This window comes from Passer domesticus, chromosome 1 (genome assembly GCF_036417665.1).
Source record: "Passer domesticus isolate bPasDom1 chromosome 1, bPasDom1.hap1, whole genome shotgun sequence".
Taxonomy (NCBI): Eukaryota; Metazoa; Chordata; class Aves; order Passeriformes; family Passeridae; genus Passer; species Passer domesticus.
The window spans coordinates 113528269-113550465 of record NC_087474.1 but is presented as its reverse complement, the minus strand read 5'-3'; the positions used below and the strand labels follow the sequence as shown (position 1 = coordinate 113550465).

Below are 22197 nucleotides of genomic sequence, written 5' to 3'. Positions count from 1 at the left end.
TTCCAGTTTCTTCATTGAATATTACCGAGGTCCTATCCTGAGTGCCTTCAATCCCTCTCCAGCAGGTTAGGGCAGCTGCCATCTTCAGGAGTTGTTCTGCACCTCGCAAACTGGTAACTCAGTCCCCCCATTTCAATAAACTCTGGAGTTGTTTTCAATAATCAGTCACTCTTTTAACTAGGTGATACAAGCTGAATGACAAAAATATGCTTAAACAAACCAGATGAATACACAGAAGGAACCCTGTTCCTTTCAGTTGCAGGCTGAAAGCCGATATATTACATGTCTGCATGCAATAAAACATTTTTGTTTTAATGTTCCTAGGGAAGCTTGAAACTAAACCTTTGCAAAACATCTGGTTCAAAACTTCAGCATTTTAATACTAAATGCTTCCTGAAATCTGTTTGTGTAACTGTACCATGCAGGTTTGCCTCATAGCTTTCTGATAAATTGTTTCTAGCTCATGTTGTTATCTTTGCACTGACTTTGATATCTCCTGCTGATAATATAATGTCAGTAATAGTACTTCTCCAGGTTTAATAGCTAGCTGATATCCTCAGCACAGATTCTGAAGACAACTGCAAAGTTTTTAGCTTTCAGCTTCATACTGTCTTTCATTCAACCCTAAGGTTTTAACTTTTTGCTTTGTAAAGTGAATTAAATTTTTGTTACAGTTTTGTCTTCCCACACATAGTCTTCGGTATCACCATAAGTCCCTTCTGTAATGCCTCTGGATAAGGTGGGGAAAAAACTTTTCATGGCCCTGTGAAACAAGAGTTGTCATGTTACTGCTGGGACTGGTATTCAGAACTGTGTCAAAGCCCTGAAGGGCTTGGAAAACAAAAAAAAAATTCAGCAGTGAAGTGGATGATTTTTTTTCCATACCTAATTGTCATCTTTATCATCCACGGATAGACAAGCAAAAGGAAATCAGAAGAGGCTCATACATTTTAAAGCATGCTAAGCCTTGTGAAGTTGGTCTTGCTGACCCCAAAAGCTGTAGCTTAATAATTCCAGCTAAAGTCACATTAACTCTCAGTGTGATGCTCTAAGTTTCGCAGGCTGATTTCTGCCTTCTGCTGGTTTCATGTTTGTGCTGAGCACAGCGCAGCGTCCTGACCTGGCATTGCCTGACCCTCCTCCAGACAGGGTAATTGTGTCAGGCTGACTCTGAGCTTCAGGGCTTGTGAACTTTGGGATTCCTTCATGCTAACACAGCTGTGCTACACTGGGGGCCTGAGCTGGTATTTTTGCAAGATGTGTAGCTTACACTGACTGTAGCTGTTCAGCTCAATGCAGCCTCAGCTCCTCTGTCTGAAGCCTTCCAGCATGACTGAGAGCACCTCAGGAGCATGCCTCTCCCTCTGGGCCAAAGAAGGAGCCTTGGTTCCTAACTTCAGGTAACCAGATAGAGCTCAAACACAATGCAGAACTTCAGGAGGCCTTCGGGAGCCTTTGCAATACAGGAGAAAGCAGAAGGCACTCAGGGGCTCCTGAAGCACTGGGAAGGATCAAAACAAAGCAAAACAAAACATGAAATGAAACAAAACAAAACAAACTTTTTCAGCACAGAAGTTAAATTCTATACCCTTAAAACCTGTACCAACTTTTAGCAAAGCTTTCTGCATGCTTTAGATTAGCCATGTAATTACACCACAAACCCCCACAAGGATTTAATTTCAATTGAAAGCAGTAGAACTAATAGTGTGCTTACAAATAAAACTAATTAAGATTTCATAGAAGTAGGGACTATTTCATACAAATTCCAAGAGATTTAATGTCAGTATATAGCACTTTCCATGACTCATGGAGTCTATAAATATGTACAGGTATTTTCAGCCTGATCATTATATGTCTGGCCTAGCTCAGAAAGAAATGCTTAGGAAATGTGTAGCATAGTAGGAAACAACACTTAGAAAATAATTGTGTAAATATCTAACTGGAACAAAATCCTATAGCTGATGTACAACACAGGAAATTCCATTTCAACATGTTTCTTGATGCTTAATTCTGCCAGGTGGAATGGATCAACAAAAAGGGAGAAGTCACAGTACATGGTGAAAAAATGTTGCACATTTGTGGAGGTCATCCAACGGGACCTAAGAAAAATCCACAAAGCAGCTACAATTCTCATTGCTCAAGTTCAGCTTGGTTCAAGCTCAATGTCTATATATCTTACGACAATTATTTACTTTTAAATTTATCAGTGTCTTGAAAAAAAAATTATATATTTTAACTGAAACTCCTTTTCAAGTTTTCCAATTTTTTTTCAATGGATAAATATTATTTCAATTAAAATAAAGTAGTAGTAGAATAACAAGGGTAGGAAGTTGTGGTAGGAAAAAAGACACTTTCTACAATTAGCTCCCAACACCTTCTTCAGACTGTCTCTAGTATGATTCAATATTAGAGGAGTGCCTTATTAATTTCAGCAGCATCAATAAGCACTGAATCATCTGCTTGTATGACAGTGGGAAAAATTGAAAATGTCAGCACAATGTCATGACATGACACACTATACTGTAACTGATCAAAGCACTCAAATTCAGAGGAAAATAAATTAAGAGGAGACTGTTGAACATGGCAGCTGAGATGAAAAATGGAGATCTCCATAATAGGTCACTGCAAATCAGATTAAAAATGTTAAAAGAAAAGAGAGTGGATATTTCACATGAAACCTGAAGGTATTATTGATGAGATTTTTGTTTAATTAAATTCAAAACAGAAATGAGACAGGAAAAACTTTTCAGAGTAAGCATGATTAAGAGCTGCCTTTCAGGAACAGGGTGTTGGTTTCTTAAGTGCACTTCTAAGATTAAATTTAACAGACATACTAGCTCAATCAGTTTTGTCTTTGGGTTCCTTACACCTCTTCTTTCAGCCATTAGATATATATGAAATAACGTGAGAGCAAAGAACTAGGATTGTAAAAAAAATATAGATAGATATAGTAGTACCTACTTCCATGTGGTTACATAATAGTTACAATAAAGTATGAGGAGTAGCACCTAAGATGATGCAAGACACTTTGCAATGTTCAAAATCAGCTGAATTGAGAACAGGAGCTCAACACACACCAGGACTCTCTGTCTCAGCATCAGCTTAAGGACTGGCTTTGCAAGCTGCAAGTGTGTGCTGGACCAGAGACTCCCCAGGAGACCTTCAGAAAGCAGACAATTCTGGGAGTAAGTGGTGGGATCTGTGCCAGAGGCATTCTCCAGCCTCTTGCCCTGGGCCAGGAGTGCTGCTCTCCCTCCCCACAGGGCTGGGGCTGCCTGCTTTCTCACAAAGTCCTGTGAACTATGAGTGATGTGTTGAAACCACCCTTTTCACTCTAGGCTGAGTGATGTTTTCTCTATACAGAGTCAGATTCAGAAAGACCAGAAAATGAATGCTGCTAGTAAATGAATATTATCAAAGAGAAACGTCAAAAATGACTGGGCAGTGAAAGATTAAAGTCTTTGTTAGGATTCATTGTACATGTAGGCAAATGGCACATGTTTCACAAGTGTCTGTAATAGATTGTCTTTCTTTGTGCAAATGTATTTTCCAGTTTCACTCTCTCCTGAGCTGAGTGTGAGGTTCAGAGGGGAAGAGAGAGGGGGAGAGCTGCTTCTGCTTCAGCCCAGGACCCGGGGATCCTTAACAAACAGTCACCAGGTCATTGAAGGGTCTGCAAGGGTGCCTGCTTGGTTTTTCCACAGAAGAGAACTTGAAATGTTTTGGGTAGTGATAAGTCTTGGTCAAGGAGCAAGCAGAAACTCAATGATGCAGCAATTCATATAGATTACAACAAACTACACATTCCACTCCATCCATAATTTTCAGAAAAAAGTGGAGCTATCCTATTTTTTAATGCAAACTGGGGACTTGCAATTCCCATTAGAGCAAATAGATTCTCCACTCTTTCTGGTAATCCTGAAATCTCTTGCCTAAGCAGCATTAATCATGCTAGATCTTAGCCATCAATCATCAATCGGCTTTTATGAATGATTAGGTAAACAGAATAGAGTTAAAGTTGCTGTTACAGACTGTGGGCTAAAAACATCCACTCTCCCCATCTCCTCTTTGACTACAGTGGAGTAATATTCCTGAATAACACAAGGTGGGATATGATTTGCTAACAGTACCTGTCCATATGTTATATTGAGCACCTGTTAGTATTTAAATATCTCATTTCAAAGTATCCAAAACTTTGTACAAGTCAGATCTTAGGCATATTTCACAGACATGGAGAACTGAATAGCAGTAAGTGCTATTAACCCCCAAAAGACTGGTAAATACAATGACATACAAAATGCTAAAAATTGCTTATCTCATTCCAGAATCTGCTCATATGCCAGCCTGCATGTGGGTTCCTAATTTTTTTCAACTCCTGTACCTTCAGAAGGTGTACAAAGAAGGCCCTTACATAATGAAGTGATTTTTATAGCAAGCTAAAACCATGCTGAAGAGATTAAATGTTGAAAGCTATTTTTAGCCAAACTAATGGTATCAATTTCACTAATAACGTAAGCTGCAGGTGTCTCCTAAAGTAAGAAGTAAGACGGTGGAAAACCTAACACGACAAGAGGCTACTGACTACAGAAAAGTAGCAGTTCCAAATTACATTAAATCAGGCAATTCTGCCCAACACTCCCCCTGGTGGTTTTGCTCACAGAGATGAACGTGAAGTCGCATACATGCAAAATCCTCCAGCCTAATGACTAAACGTCCCGTTAATAGGATTAAGTACCTTCTCATCAGATAAGTAGAACATGGCAAAATCCCTGACAATCCCTGAAATAAGTTCAGAACACAGCCCAACCCCTTCCTGACGCAGGGAGCAGAAGAGGTGCAAAATATTAATGGTAAATATACTTGGTTTTTTTACTTTTCTTTGGTTGTGTGTTTGTATTTCTTTGCAGTTAATTGGTCTTTCACTGTAAACATAAAGGCAAGTAACTGTAGAAGTAAATCCAGGCTATAAATAACTCCAGGCTTTTAATTTACATATGCTCTTGTGGCTGATAATTGCATCTCCAAAAAGGCTATATTGGCTAACTACAAAGCATCTGGATACTGTGCTCACTTAATCAGATGAGAACCATAAAGTGCAGTTGCATGGTTTCTGGAAAATAAACCTTTTGCCTCCGCTCTTAGGAGGGAAATAAAGCAAATGGCATTTCTTTCTCTTATTTTATAGTGATTTCTTTCATTTGCTGATCTGTTTGTTTACAAAATTGATCTAATTGCTGATTTTTTGGCACACCTATTGTTAGTCTCCTATATTAAGTCATATTCTGAAGGACACTGAAAGGAATTGCATGTTTACAAGAAAGGGAACAACATTCCAGAAACTTCCCTCTTTAAAACTGGCAATAGTGTTTAGCATGAAAGTATTTATAATATGAAATAAGGACACAATATGAGATCAGAAATTAGTGCATTTCACAAAGTAGGAAAGGGACAGACTGGACACCATAAGCTTTTGATTTTATATATACATGTCCTAATTCTGTTAACCACTGTGCAAACTCAGTGGAACTCATCTAATTAATCTAAATAGGTAATTACAAATGAGGTCAAGCTTCTTACTCACGTATTTTCACCAAGAGGAGCACCTAGGTGCATGCTATGCATATCAGAAACCATAGTTAGAGACAACATTAACGGGATCTTGCAAAATACTTGGTATTATAGTCAGTATTTATATTTACTTAGCATACCTAGACATCTGAGCTTCCTGACAATATTTGCACGTAACTGCACTGAACTTTTTCTTGAACAGAAAGAACATGAGGTCCTCCTGGATATTTATAATACATGTGCTGTGTCTGAGTGGCCACCAGTGCGCACCGACGAAGCAGGAGGAGATGAATCTCCGGGACAACCTCAAGCGTACGTATGCTTTTCCTGCCGGGATGTGCTGGAATCCCCCAGGCCCCGGTCTCCAGCTGGGTAGGGCATCTTGACTTCCACACTCACTGGCATCAACAAGTCCCACTTGCATGTGTGGAACTTAGAAACCGTAATAAAGTTGACTGCATGCCTACACACACACAACAGGAAGATAAGAACAAGCAGGATGAGAAAGTAAAGGGATTAACAGATAAGCATCACCTGCCAAAAGAAAACAGTATTTACAGGATTTTTATCGGTTATTTGGCTCCTTGAAGATCATCAGAATTGAAACCAAACCCAAAATTCAGTTCAATAGATTTTGAACTATTTTGTCTGTTCAAATAATCTTTGAAAATATTTCCTCTACACTTACATACTTCACTGAAAAAGGTGGCTTTTACAAACAACTGAAAATTACTTAATTTAGAAAATAGCAGCTATTGTGCACACACACACACACACACGCACAAACACACACACACACACACACCCCCACCTCTCAAAGCATGGCTTTATTTTGGGGAGAGAAAGAGGATCAACCATTAAACAATCCCGTGCCTCAGTCTATGTTACAAGATTTCTGTAATAAACAAACAAGAAGTTAGGGGTGAGGAAGAAAGATATAAATGAAGAAGTGATCAATGTGTTTTTGGCAGTCTCAAGGTAGAGATGGTTTTACTAATTTTCTATAGTTGCAGTGATATTCAGGGTATTTCCACAAAGAAAACAAATAAACAGATAAAGGACAGGCAATCATGCAGAACTTGAAGGTGCAATGCATGGGCCAGCCCAGGTTTTCACCAAAACTCTATGGTCATTACTTCACAGGAAGTCTAGAAATTGTATTTTTATGAAAACAGGTTGAATGCACTTGTATTCTACATTTTCAAAATGTACAGGGAACCTGTCACACTTCTACCAGATCAAGGACAAATAGAAAGGTTATGTCATTAGAAAACTGATGAGTGATCCTTGGGGATATTAAACACCCAGAGTGATGTCCTGTGCAACCTGATGTAGCTGACCCTGCTTTGGAAGGGGCGGAGGGGGGCAGACTCAATGATCTCCAAAGGTACCAGCCTCAATTGTTCTGGGATTCAGTATTCAGAAGTGGGACAGTTGAATATATCTTTTGAGTTACATACAACTGATCCTTGCAAAAGCTGTGGGCTAGATGCTTATCTGATGGAAATTGTCTTGGCTCAGTGTCATTCAGCGTTCGCTATCTCAGATTTGGCTCTGCCACTGTAGGGAAACAGAGATATTTCATTCTCCATCATCAGTGCATGACAATTTGCAATAGTGTTAAAATCTGATTAAGTCACTGTATAATTTGGCTTTTTTTAGAATTATCTGAAGTTGGAGAGAAGTATGTGGATGAAGAGGTAAAGAAAGCTTTGATTGGTATTAAGCAGATGAAAATTATGATGGAAAGAAATGAAGATAAGCACATAGATCTGATGAAAACCTTGAAGAAGAGCAGTGAAGAAAAACAGGTAACATAAATGCATTTGTGGGAGTTTTATGTTTACTCTGGGAAGAAGGTAAACCAAACTGCATGTACAAAACAAGCAGTGTACATCTTTTCATGCGGTCACAGGATTGAGACAAAATCTGCTTCTGCCCCTTTGTCTCACTAGCAGAGGAAAATTGTAATACTGCTTGTTTCTAAAAACCTCATTGAACTCATACCAAGACAACTGCAGGCCACTGTAGAACAGTGTTTTATGCAGAAGGTCCAGCAGCTCTGCCCTCCATATTTCTATACTCCTGGGGCCACAAGATGTTCTCCAGCTTGCTCTGCAAACTTCAGACCTGCAGGAGAGTATCAAAGCCACAAATGATAATGTGCTCTAAAGAAAGTACAGTGAATCAGGGAAATTTCCAATGTCTTAGTGCAATGCCTAGGCTCAGAGCCATGTGCTCAGATGATCTGAAGAAACTCTATATTTAAAAAAACACAAATATGCTAACTTAATTTCAACAAAGTTGAAGGAAAATTCTCTCCTGGCCCAACATCTGGTAGTTAGTTTAAACTAAAATAGTACCTGATAGCTTTCTAAAATCTTAAGGAACACCAGTGCACTCCCACAGTCAACACTCTTGTTAGATCTTACTGCATGATTTAATTTACACAGGACTTACATCCACAGTGAGAGTTCATAAAACACTGAATAAATGTATTAGAAAGATCAGAAAATAACTGAACATAGATTACGAAAACTGCAGTAATTTTCTCCATCAAGCACATTCTGAAGCAAGTTTTCTTTTATGTGAGTCTCTTCCCTATTGGAATGCTGACAAAAAGGAATAAGCCCCATCAATTAAAAGGTTTCTGTCATACTTAGAGAGAACTTGGAACATTGTTTGGAAACCAAAACTATTGAAATATGTTGCAATTGGAGAGAGAAATTGATGATGTGTAATCTGCTTCAACAGGAAGAACTTTTTCCATTGTCAGGTCTATTTCAAAATTGCTGCTTCTGATCTGCTCAAATTTGTGCCCTAACTGATGAAGCAAATAGAAGCAGCATTGTAAAATGCATCTTGTTGCCCTTCAGTATGGAATGAGTGCCTCACACTTCCACAAGAGCAGGAAAAAAAATCCCCTTACTACAGCCTTTTGATTAGTGCACTCACAAACAGCAAAAATGCTATATTTTTATCTATTTCTGCATTAGACACACTTTATGGCAAGGACCTACCCTCATGAAATATCAGTCCCTTAAATGTAGAGAAATGCAACAGCAATGGACTATTTGTGGGACAGATGAATACTGTTCAGATGATATGGAGAAAAAATAACACGAGTTGAACACATGACCATGTGGGAGGCTGAATTCTTACACAGAATGATGTGTGAGTTTTTTTCCCTTAACATCAAAAATCCTGGTAGACTGTAGAGATCCATTTGTTTCTGTAGGCTGTGCCCCCTGAGAGAACAATATCAGAAAAACCCTATAAGGAAAAGGTTTTCAATTTTCAGTTCCCTCCATATGTGACTGCAGCTGAGAAGGCAACCTAGCCTAGTGGTTAGGGATTAGCAAAAACAGGAGCCATAAAGAGCCAAAATGAGTGATGAACGCTGGGGTAAGTACTTAGAATACTAATCTGAAAATTTCCCTCAACTGAATCTTTTTCCTTATTCAGCAAGCCTTGCGACTTATGGATGAAGTAAAGGCAAGACTGGAAGAAGAGGAAAGACAATGTCAAGTATCCTTGAAAAATCTATGGGATGAATGTGAATCTTGTTTAGAAAGTACCTGCATGAGATATTACACAACTTGCAAACACGGTGTGTCAACCTTTAAGAGAAAGGTAGGAAGAAACTTTTTGTCTGGAGAACACTGTTGAGTTCACCCAAATAGACAGCACATCTTATTTTCTCAATACCTAGGTCTGCCAGTTATATCAGCTTACTAAAATTAATGTGATTTGGAGGGTCTGGAAATATGAAGTTATATGGTAGAGATTACACGTGATTATGGTCATGGAATGCTGAGCCAAAATGAGTTCAGTTGCACCCTGGCAAGATTCCATGGAAACTGATGACTGTCCTAACTCCAACAGATTAATTCCAGATATAAAATGTTTTCTGTCATAGTGGGACTTGCATGAAGATGCTCAATAACTGTTTGTGAAGAATACCACATAGATTCTTTATGGTCCGTGCAAAAACCAGCAAAGTTGAAAGTGTAGATGTAGTTAGCAAAATTACACGGGGGCAGAAATCACCTACTTATTACACCATTCTTTCCTATATTTATCTTAAATAAACTCTTTAAGTAACAAACAAATCTTTAAACTGCTTAACCTCTTATAATTAAGGAACCTGTCAGCAAAGGAGATCCCCCTAACTCTACTAGAAAGAAAATATGGTTTCCTGACTGGCCCATTATTACTACAAAATTTAACAATTGTAATCACATTTCTTTGTTTGGCCATATGCTTTAAGCGCAACAAACTTCTGAAGCAAAACTGTAATTGCTGCTACTAAAATGTTAGCCACATTCCCTAGCTTTCACCCCTCCCATGTACTAAAAAATACAAAAACATTAAACGTGGTGTTTCAGACCACGTGGTGTTTTAGAGCACAGGTGTTTAATATTTGTGCATATTCTTAAAATAATTCAGGTTAAAATGTGGGAGATATTAAATTTAAAACTATTTGTGATACTTTTAGCTTTTTCAGTATCACTAATGGGTAGCTCATATAAATGTTTTGGATTTTCAAGAGTCTGAAGGTGCTGCAATTACTGCAGTAAAAGTTATATATATTGCATTGTCCCTGTCTTTGGCCCTTTTGGTAATGTCCCCCATCAGTTATTTGGTTTACTTGAAGCATACAAAGTAAGCTGTGTTATGACCTAAGTTATAAAAAAAAAAAAAAAAAAGAAAAAAAAAAGAAAAGAAAATAAGACAAAAATGATAGCTGTAGCTGAGGACACACAGACAGCAGGAGCAATACTTGCTTAGGCTGTTCCTGCAGTTTCACACTTCACCTTCCCTCTAAGCTGCACTAGTGGTCATATCAAGCTGATGAGTTGGGGTTTTTTTTTTTAATTAATATATATATCTTTCTTTATGTATATCTGTCTGTATCTATCTATATCTATATATGTGTGTTTTAGCAAGGTGCTTCTTAACCCTTGTCCATTTTCTAATGCCATGGAGTGTGGCTCAAGAAGCCACTCCACTGGCTCAGGACAAAGTAGTGCCTTAGAGAGGGGAGCAGGGAACCTGTGGCTGAGACCCAGGACCTGGAACTCTGTAATAGTAGAATGGACACTTGGCCTCTTACATGATAAAACCATGGACTCAGAGCCAACGCTTTATTGATTTTGCTGGTTTCCATTCACACAAAGACATGAGGTTTTCCCCGGGGGTTGATAGAGGGGAGGCTTTTTACAAATCAACTTGAGAACAATCACCTTCTGCTTGCTACACCACACATAAGCAGACAGAAATGTATCTCACATCTTTACAACATAAAGTCCAAGCTGCCTGTTGGAAGAAACCCAAATGCTGACAATAACTTTGAGCCCCCACAGATTAAAGGGCAACTGGCAGAATTTTTACTCCAGATCTGATTTGGAACTAATGATTTAAATTGAATGCACGTCTTAAGTTACTTCAGAGAATACACTGTGTTGGCAGCTATTAAGAGGGCATTGTTTCTGTGAGTATTTGAAAGAGAAAAATTAGAGACACTTACCTGAGAGATGAGAAACTGATAACTTGCCTGTCTGCTGATCTGTCTCCTTCTTATACACAGGTTGAAGATTTTTTGAGGAAAATACCTCCACTCATATTTACTTTTCATGAGGAGCAAGGAAGAGACATCCAGTCTAATGAAAAGCCTGAGAAAGAGGATACTCAGCTATTAAAGATGGAAGATTTATTTAGCCAGCTATTATCGGATGTCGGCTCAATATTTGACAGAAGTTTCATTTTTTTCAAGCGCATGCAAAAAGAATTTGACCAGTCTTTTCAGACTTATTTCATGTCTGACCTGGAGTTGAGTGAGTCCCCCAGTATGCCAGCTTTACCCGAGGTCACTACCAGAAGTGAAGGCCCCCAGAGAGGCTGGGGCATGCCCCGCTTCTTACAGACAGTTTTTGATTTCAGCAGGACGGTGTTCAAAGGTGTCAGTGAGGTGATCACCGACGTGTTTGATGAATACAGAGATTACAGAAGAGATGTGCCAGAACAAACCAAAGGCAAGTGTTAGAAGATTGAAATTGCCTGCACTGTCAATGACATCAACCCCCTTGGGATGGCTAAACTACAGCGAATTACTCAGTTTGCAGTATGTGAGTGTGAGATACGTAAGGAAACTCTGGAGACTATGGGTCAAGGATAGCTATCAGTTAAATGAACAAATAGAAGTCACCTAGAAATCTCAGAGAAATGTTGCAGGGGGACTTAGGGGTCCTACACAGCCTGATTTTAATGGCAATTCTCAAAGCATTTGCAGGAGCTCCTCAGGAGCACTTAAATTCAGAGTGGATGCAGGTTTTCATAAGGCTGACCGACAGATTTAATCTCAGCATTTGTCAGGATATGATTTGTATCATCTCTTATTGACATGGTCACCAATTCTAAAAAATTAGGGTAATTCTGTGAGATGTCAAGGCATATCCCTGCCCTTGCCAAATGATGTTAAGTTCAGCTTGACAGCTGCAAGTCCCGTTGGAGGCTACAGCAGCAATGTAATTTGACAATCAAATACCAGCTAATCAAAGACCAGCCATCAGGTTTTCCAGTGACCAGAAAATTCTGGGCATACCATTGGCAATGACACTCAGTGAAGGGAAAGGACCCTGGCCGACATTTAGAAACAAATAAGCATCATATTTGACTATTACTAACAGGCCAAATACATGCTGGTCCTTGTCTACGGGGAAATCACAGTGAGAAAATGCCACAGCTCTGAGTGGCAGGTGCATAAACATTACGTGATCATCAGGAAACACAAAGTTAAGGGACTTGAACAGTGTATTTAAAATTTTTCTCTATATCATAAGCCATGTTATCTCAGAAACAGACTTGGGTACTGTGTTCTCACGTAACTGTATGTGATTATGAAACATCTTGACTTCTAAGGGTCAAAAAGACCTTACAAGAACTCACATGTTATTGAAATATTGTGTAATAATATTAGCAATTGTTTGGTTATGTCTGGGGAATACACTCCAAAGTCTTTATAAAGAAATATACTACAGCATGAATTCCTTGAAAGAAAACACTATTTGAATCTTCTCCTGACTTTTACTTTTTAATAATTTATTCCCTTTTTTTTTTTTTTTGGGGTGGGGGGAGGCAAGTGGAGGGGAAGGGAAGAGAATTTATGCAAAACACTTTGGATTAAGGATAAGAAATTATATTCTAGCACTCAGGCTCGGTAATGAATGCATACTTATAAAGACTCTAAGTTTAACAGCAGTCTAAAAATACTATTACTTCATTCTAGATCCTGACAGAAGTGGCATGTTTTCAAAAATTGTGTCAGGGCGCCAGAGACTTCAGTGCAAGGAGCTCCGGGAGAACTCCTCTGGATGCCCACAGTTTCATGAGAGATGCCAGAAATGTCAAGACAATCTTTTACATGGTAAATAACTATTTTCCTTTTTTTAAAATTTTTCTTTCTGTAATGCATTGATTACTGGTTTATAGATTTTGAGGTTTTAATTTTCTACTGGAATTAACATTTAACATAGTCACTGAGTTTTTACTGTAACCACGGCTACAATAACCATTCCTCATTCCACATGATTTCAATTTAGCTTTCCCCACTGTCTCCACAGAGTGTCAGTATAGCTCAGTTCTTAACATACCGCTGGTGCTCCAGAGACGTCCCACAGCCTATAACAAAATATACAGGTATTTTTTCAGAGCTGCAGTCCTGTAGAAAAGCAAGATGTCAGGCGGCAGTCAATCCCTGCCTGGGTGAAGCAGTGCTGAGCAGAAAGTGAGGAGAAGCTCAAACTCCTGACAGTCGCTTCTCCTGCTGACAAGCAGGTGCAACCTCAGGTAGCATTCAGCTCCTCGCAATGAAAGCAAGTGCTGAAGAGCATGTAATTACTTTTCGTTGAACCCTGTCTGCAAATAGAACTGACATGAAGGACAAAAAGGGGACTTCATGTCAGTATAGAAGGAGATGGCAGGGCTCTGTTGGCACCATCCACGGGCACCTGAAAAACCTTCAGACTGATCACCTAGAACTGCTGTCAGGACTCCCACTGCAGCATAACATATCTGTCTTTCCAGAGTTACTTAGATCCTGAAATCCAAGGAATATGCTTAAACATAAATGTCTTCAGTATATCTCCAATGTGGCAAAGAAACGTCTCTCCAGTGTGGCAAACATCAATGAACAATGAAACACTTTTAAAAGAATATCTGACCACTTATCTTTTTATCTACACCCATGTATTACACATACTAGTTTGTTACTGTACCATCACCTTGAAGGTGCCCCTTGATAATCCAGTTTGACAGAAAAGAAATTGAATTTTTACAGAACAATTATTGTATATATTTTTTTTTTCTTTAAAATCCATATTTTAGTAAAGAAAAAACCAGCAATCTTCAGTTCTGAATTTGCAGCAGATGGTTCTGGTCTCATATTACTGTCTAGCTATTGTAAGACAAGTATTAGGTCTTAACACCCAACAGGAATACAGGTTTTCTTGTAATAACCTCTGCCACAGAATCATATAATAATTTGGGGTTAAAGGGACCTTGGTCTAGATGACCAACCCGCCAGAAATCAGCAGGGATATCTTCATCTAGATTATGTTGCTCAGAGCTCCACACAACCTGACGTTAAATGTTTCCAAGGATGGGACATCTACCTGCTCTCTGGGCAACTTGTTTCAGTATTTCACCACCCTTATCGTAAAAACTTCTTGCTTACATGTAATCTAAATCCACTCTCTTTCAATTCAAAATCATTACCTCTTGTTCCCATCTTTCTTACAGGCAATAAGTGTCCCCAGAGACTTCTCTTCTCCAGGCTGAATAACCCGAGCTCTCTCAGCCCATCCTAATAAATAGGAGAGGTGCTCCCAGCCTCTAACAGTTTTTGTGGCTCTCCTCTGGACTTGCTCCAACAGGTCCATGCCATTCTGTGCTGAGGAGATGTTGTGGTTTGACACTGGCCCAATGCCAGGCATCCACGAGAGTCGCTCGCTCACCCTCCTCTGCTACAGCTGGGCAAAGGAGGAAAAAGAAAAAAATTAATGAAGGCTTCATGAGTGAGATAAGGACTGGGAGAAATATTTAAAGGCCAAAAAAGGCTCAAATTTTGTTGTGAAGTGAAATTTATTACTAACAGAATCAGAGGAGGGTAATGAGAAGTAAAATAAGCCCTTAAAACACCTTCTCTCCCCAGCCCCTCCCTCCTTCCCACCAACAGCGCAGGGCATGGGGGTTTGGTCAGTTCATCACCGAGATTTTCCTTCTGCTCTGGGAGGGGAGTCCTTCCCATGTGACGCCCTGGAGTCCCTCCCATGGGAGACAGTTCTCTGTGAACTTCTCCAGCGTGGGTCCACTCTCACGAGCAGCAGCCATACTGCACCTGCTGCAATGTGAACTCCCCCCACAGGCACACAGTCCTCCCAAAACTGCTGTGGTGTGGCTCTCTTCCCACGGAGTGCAGTCCTCCAAGGACAGGCTGCTCCAGCCTGGAAGCAGGGGCCTTCTCTCTCCACCGGGTCTTCCATGGATCACAGCCTCCTCCAGGCATCCACCTGCTCCAGCATGGGCACCTCCCCCACGGGCTGTGGGTGGATCTCTGCATCCCCCATGGATCCCCACAGGCTGTGGGTGGATCTCTGCATCCCCCGTGGATCCCCATGGGCTGTGGGTGGATCTCTGCATCCCCCATGGATCCCCACAGTCTGTGGGTGGATCTCTGCATCCCCCATGGATCCCCACAGGCTGTAGGTGGATCTTTGCATCCCCTGTGGATCCCCACAGGCTGTGGGTGGATCTCTGCATCCTCTGTGGATCCCGATGGCTGCAGGGGCACAGCAGCTTCACCATGGTCTCACCATGGCCTGCAGAGCAATCTTGGCTCCGGTGCCTGGAGCAGCTCCTGCCCTCCTTCTCCACATGGTGTCTCCATGTTGTTTCCCTCACATGTTCTCACCTTCTCCTCTTCTCTGACAAGAAGAAAAACCTGTGACTTTGTTTTTATTTTCTTCTTAAATATGTCATCACAGAGCCATCACCAACCTCTCTCATTGGCCCAGTTTTGACCAGCAGCATGTCCTTCTTCAGAGCTGTCAACCATTGGATCTTCCAGACATGATGGGAAGCTTCCAGCAGCTTCTCACCATTTTTGTGGCCCTCCTGCTACCTAAAACCAGGCTGTGCCAAACCAATAATGAATCCAGACCTGGATGAAGTACTTCAGGGGTCTTATGAGAGAAGAGTAGGAGGGCAAAATCACCTCCCTCAACCTGCTGGCCATGATTCTTTTGATGCCACCCAGGATGTATTTGGCTTTCTATACTGTGAGCACACATGGCCAATTCATGTCCAGCTTTTCATCCACCAGCACCTCCAAGTCCTTCTTGGCAGGACTGCTCTCAATCTGTTCATCTTCCAGCCTGTGTTGATAGCAGGAGTTGCCAAAGCCAGGTGCAGCACCTTGCACTTGGCCTTGCTGAACCTCATGAGGGGTTCACCTGAGTCCACTTCATGAGCCTGTCCAGGTCCCTCTGCATGGCATCCCATCCCCTGGGTGTGTCAACCACACCACTCAGCTTGGTGTCATCTGTGAGACTGCCAAGAGTGCACTCAATGCCCCTGTCCATGCCATTGATGAAGACAATAAAGTGTACTGGACACAATACAGACTTCTAAGGGACACCACTTGTCCACGATGTCTTTCTGGGCATGAAGCCATTGACCGCTACCCTCTGGGTATGACTATCCACACAATTCCTCATCCACCAAACATTCCACCCATCAAATCCGTATCTCTCCAGTTTAGGGAGAAGGATGATGCGGGGCACCGTGTCAACGGCCTTACGGAAATACAGATAAATGACTTCTCCAACCCTTTCCTTCTCCATTCCTTCTCCATGGAATCACTCCATCATAGGAGGCCACTGACTGGTCAGGCAGGACTTGCCCTTGGTGAAGCTCTGCTGGCTGTTCCGAATCACCTCCCTACTTTCCATGTGTCTAAGCAGAGCTTCTTGAGGATCTGTTCCACAATCTTTCCAGGCAGAGAGGTGAGACTGACAGAGTGGTAGTCCTCAGGGTCCTTCTTACAACCATTTTTAAAAAAATCAGTGAAATATTTCCATTTTCCCAGTCACCAGAGACTTCACCTCTCTTCCATGACTTTACAAATATCATGGGAGTGGCTACATCAGCCAGTTCCCTCCGGACTCATCAGGTCCCACAGACTTAGATATGTTCAGGTTCCTCATGTGGACTTAAAACTTCTCTTACAGTGGAAGGAACTTTGCTCCCTCAGCCTCTGCCTTGCAGTTTATATACCTGGGACAGATTCATAATGGAATATGAGCCAATAAAATAACCCATAATCTATAAGAAGACTATATAATCTATAAGAAGACTAAATTGCTATATGTAAAATTTACCAGATCTTATTTAGCATTAACAGAAAACCTATTGCCGTGAAATATTAAATAAACTTTATATTATATGATATAAACTTGCTAAATGACTTCAATATAACAAATGGGATAATGCATTCATTTAGTCATTGAGCCTAAACTAAATCTACCATAATCAGTAAGCAAAAATTATTCTCCTTTTTTCAGCATTATTTAAAGACCCATCCAAACCATGCCCTCTTGCTAGGCTTTTTTACAGTTTTCATTTCTTCACACAGAAAAGACGAAGTACAAGACATAACACTGTCTTTTCTAACAGATTGCCCAAACGTTCCTGAGCTGCACATAAAGTTTGATGAAGCCTTTAAGCTGGTTAATCTCTCAGGGGAGCAGTACGAGCAGATTCTCCAGGTGGTTCGGCATCACACGGAGGACACTTCCTACTTGCTGAACAAAATGAAAGAAAGATTTGGGTGGGTGTCTGAGTTATCCAACATGACCATTGGACCAGAAAATATTTTCAACATAGTTAAGGTAAGGGTTGTCTTTTGAAGGGAGCTGTTGCTGCCTTTAAACTGCCTTTTGCTCATGTTTATGCTCCTGGAGGCTGTGGATGTTGATACATGTGTAATGTTTGGCTCTACAACATGACTTCCCTACTCATCTTGAATCTGTGTGTGCTTGGTAATCCCTCAATGAGCTGAAACTCCTGAGATTAGAAACTATTTTCCTCTAAATCCTTTTAGTCTGATGGATGGCTGACAGGCTAACCTGAATCACTGTCTGATAAGAGTAAATTGACACTAGCAGCTTTGACTGGGCTCAGATTACCTTCACAGATAAATTGCACTGCACCAGTGACTAACACATCCACATTGGATCGATGAATGTCTAGCTGTCCGTGTCTGTACTTACATATTCCAAAGTTCAAAGAAGGCAAATGCTATACAGATTTTTGCAATGGAAGCTGCACACGCTTGACAGCATCGGTCAATATTTCAGTAAATACATAATTATTGATTGTGTCTCACACACAAAGACACATCCAAGGTAATTTCAATCCATTTTCCTGGGCAAGGGACAAATCTTATTCTCTCTTCTAACTCAGAAATCCACTCATATATAGCCAATTACTACTATTACTACCAGAACTTTACAGAAAATTATGGCACAAGCCACCAAAAAAAAGCACAAAATAGGAACAGGAGACAAGCACACTTTCCCAACTGAGTCTGAGATGAGATATCTTTTCTAGGAAAATAAAGCTACAGAACTAAGTCTGATTTAGAAAAACACACAGGAATGAATAAATTGAATCACACAAATGTATTGAATTTAGTGGGACAGATTAGAAGTTTTCATTAGGAGAACAGAAGCTCTTTATAGATGTAGCTCATGATATAAATATTAACATGCAGTTCTTTAATATGGTCTTGGCAGTGCCATGTCAGCTCTTTCCACCACCTACATAAATTCAGACACCCACTGTCTTTTCAGAAGAAAGCAATTTAAAGAAAGTAGACAAGTCTAAAATATTCCCCTTTAATTTTCCCCTATTAAAGAGAGTGGGAACAGCAGGTATAAACAAAACTGAAAGCACACAGCAGTTTGTGGTGTTTAAAGTACTGATCTCTTCTAGGTGGTACCTGGGGATCCCTCCAGTAAAGATGAAACTGTGGTAGATGTGAACGTTCTGACTTCACCTACTTTCACCATTAAAGTTCCTCCCAACTTAGATCCCAAGAGTCCTGAGTTCATCGAATACATAGCTGGGAGAGCACTCCAATTGTATAAGCAGAATTTTTAAGTGGTAAGTTCATTCTTTCTGCTTTCACAGAGAACACACTTCTTCATAAGAGGTGTTTACATTGCAATAAACTTTAGTTGGAACAAGATTCACTCATGGTGTATACAAGACTGCCTTCTCAGAAAGGACACATTGAGAAAAACACAAGCGTTATGGAAAACACAAACAAACAATCAATGTTCTAGCCTGCAAAACACAGACATGATGATATTAAATGATTTGACTTATATAACTGTGAAAACCCCCCCCCCCCCAATCTTTAACTAACAGCTGGGATGAGGTAATGTGATAATAAATATTTCTTCACAAAAGAATTGCCTCACAACCACAGTCCAGTGTCTTGGCATCAAAAACCATGTCTTTGTGTTCACTCATCATGAATGGACTGGAATTACCACTATTCATTATGGGTTTTTTTTTTTAATTTTCAATAGTGTTTGAGGGCATGCTCATATTATTTTTAATGATAAAGGAGGGCAAAGTGAGAATCACCACCAGGGCTTGGAAGAGCTGTCTTGCCACAACATTTCTGCATTAGCAGCAGGCTGCTCAGATTAACAGTGTTTATTAAGAGAGGCTGCAGTTCAACTTGCAGGATCATGCACAGAAAGATTCTGTTCATGGGCTTCAACCAGTTTTGTAGAAAGGACAGAAAAGAAGGCTCTCTCCTTGTTTCAGACATTTCAGGAAGACAAAGGAAGAACCAGGAAGAGAGGCAGGGAGGACAAATGCTTCATGTTCTCTAAGCCCACTGGGAACTTCCAGGAAAGATGGAATGGTTTTAGGTGGCATCACACTACTGTGAAACTTGTAAACCACCCTTCCATGTGTTTCCCTTCAAGGGGACTCTGGAATGCACAGCTTTAGTGGCCTCTGACTCTCAGAGTTGTCTCTCCCAGAGGAATAGAGCCACAAGACACTTGAAACTTCCAGGCAAATCACTGCAGCATCCCCAAATCTCCTCAGAAGGACCAGATTTGGACATAGTTCTCTTTAGGTCATAGCTGATTTCCTCAACTAAGCAATTGAAGCATGACCTGCACACAAAGAAGTCTCAGGAGTCAGGGAAAAAGCAGTCAATGTTAACAAAGTAGATTAAGAAGATTTCAGCATTTTGTATTATATCTGTTTATTCTTTTGAGGTCAGAGGCATACTTTTTGAGCCGATGAAAGAAATCACTCCCACCAGAGAGGCTGAGGTGGGCTGCAGAATCTAGACATAATAAAATAAACCATGTACTTTGCTTAGGTAAATGCTGATATTTATAGATAGAGGAAATAAAATGCTCCAACACTTTCTCTACAAATTTTCTTCAAAATTCTCTGTAATCTATATGCAGTTACAAATATAAATGATAAATACTCTTTCAGATTATGGAATACTAATCTTCAGGGCCTAATGAGGCAATAATTATTTCTGTAATTTGATGATGATTTTTAGCCTGAATCTTAGTCTGATTTTCCTGTGGATATATCTTGTGTAGCCATTTAATACCTGGGAAAAGTAAGCAGTGTTAATTTCAAAATCACACCACCATTCAAGTTTGCACAAGGCTTAGAGTACATGGAAATGTAATAGATAAAAAAGAGTTAAAACTTTACAAGAAAACTGGACAGACCTATAAGAACAGAGAGAGAAAAAGAAAAGTTTCTGTCTGATTTTTATGTTATACATGTTTCTATAGCAAGACACTGGTACATTCCACATATATACTTACTTTTCTAACATATTTTTCTCCATTCAAAATGAAAATGTATAATCTTTCTTCTTTTTTTTCCTCCTAGGGAAGAAGAAGTGTGAATTCTTTCTTCCTGAAATAAAGTATATGCTCCTTAGTTGAACTACTCCTATGCTCAACATAGCTAACTGTTAAATTTCTATGGTTAAAATAGCTGCATATAAATAAAATGTTGCTTAGTAAATACTGTGACATATAAGCTATCAACCAAAGACTGTAGAAATCTTTTAACTCAAACCCAAAACCAAATCCATTTAAATATTAGTATATTTAAATAAAATGTTATTTATGTTGTCAGTAAGTAATCTTTGATAACAAGCTATGGCTCTGGTTATGCAAAGATTTAAGGACATAATCAGCTGTAAGCATAAAAGTAATTTCTATTTGCATACTTACATTCAAGCACATTCTCAAGCCTTTTCAAGACTGATCCCTACAGATGTTGCACATTCAGCTAAGTCTGAATGAACCAGATTTCCATCTGCATGTAGCATATTATTTTGCAATGAAAATATTCAATTTTTCTTCCAGTTGCTTTTGAAGCTTATTGTGTACATTAAATGACTTATCTGAATATGCAGTAATGAGTAAGTCTTCTGCCTTTGGCATTTCTTACAAACAATTGTCTGCCTCTAGACTTTATTTCTTAATTAATTAAAAGCCTTTATCAGCAAAGAAGCTTGTTTCTCCCTTAATTATACATATCAGCTTTCAATTGTATTTGTAAATTATAATAAAGGTTAAGGAAACTGACATATCTCTCAGTTAGAAGCAGAGCTCTAAGTGATTTGGTATTATTTGCCATGCAAAGCTTTTCTAAGCATTTTTTGCACACAGGTATATGCACCATTTCCATCTGTAGCTCTGCTAAATGAAGCATGCTAATTTCAAAGTGTACAAAAACATCTATATCAGATGTGAGCACTGAAAAGTATCCAAAATATTCATTCTACTCACACTTCATGTTTTCCTTTATTTCTATACACACACATTAAGTATACAAATTTATATGAGTAAAAAGCTATTCACTCTTTTAATTAGGGGAAAAGATGATTTTCTGCCTGCTACAAAGAAAGGTAGCATTTTCTAATCCACAGTCCTCTGTGCTCCTTAATTTCCATCATATATACCTGTATTTCATGCCCCTAATCATGAGAGATTATCAGTCATAACTCCTGTAAACACCTCACTTGTCAGAAAGCTGGGCTTTATCTCAGAGATAAGTGACTCTTACAAAATTCTTGACTTCCAAGAGATACTAACAAAGAAATATTCAGAGAAGAATCAGTTTTTTCTGACTAGCAGAGATTATCCTAGAAAATGTTCAGAGGACACCATGTTGGGAACAATTGCAGTCAGACACTGGTCGGGATGCAAAATGACACAGGGACATGGGAGAAGCCGAGATCAACATGAAGAGACCCAATAAACCCTTAGTGAGCAGCAAATGTGCCAATAAAATATGAAACAGGAACCTGACGACACAGCATGGCATGAAAGGGACCTGGCTTTGGAAGCTCAGGTCAGGGTGGCACTGGAAGGAAGGCACTGGACATGGAAGGTGAGCTGTGCAGGGCCACTGCAGCAGGGCAGCCAAGGGAGGCTGGCACAGGGCTTTGGCCCTTTGGGATATCCCGCCTGGGAGGATCTAGTGAGAGATGCGTGCAGC

At 39.9% G+C, this 22197-nt stretch overlaps 1 protein-coding gene across 1 annotated transcript; it reads left to right on the top strand.

The window, feature by feature from the left end:
- The first annotated feature begins 4711 nt into the window (after nt 1-4711).
- On the top strand, nt 4712-21193 carry CLUL1 (clusterin like 1). The gene is made up of 9 exons (XM_064434708.1): nt 4712-4850; nt 5771-5880; nt 7231-7379; nt 9034-9201; nt 11159-11603; nt 12857-12994; nt 17302-17516; nt 18622-18792; nt 20575-21193. The coding sequence occupies exons 2-8, from the start codon at nt 5778-5780 to the stop codon at nt 18787-18789; spliced, it is 1386 nt and encodes a 461-aa protein (XP_064290778.1). The 5' UTR covers nt 4712-4850; nt 5771-5777; the 3' UTR covers nt 18790-18792; nt 20575-21193.
- The last annotated feature ends 1004 nt before the right edge of the window (nt 21194-22197 follow it).

Bases quoted from the DNA above. Each gene is read 5' to 3' on its own strand.
- CLUL1 (XM_064434708.1), top strand. From the start codon at position 5,778: ATGAGGTCCTCCTGGATATTTATAATACATGTGCTGTGTCTGAGTGGC. The intron at 5,881-7,230 runs GTACGTATGCTT...GGCTTTTTTTAG, and splicing joins TCTCCGGGACAACCTCAAGC to AATTATCTGAAGTTGGAGAG. The intron at 9,202-11,158 runs GTAGGAAGAAAC...TCTTATACACAG, and splicing joins TGTCAACCTTTAAGAGAAAG to GTTGAAGATTTTTTGAGGAA.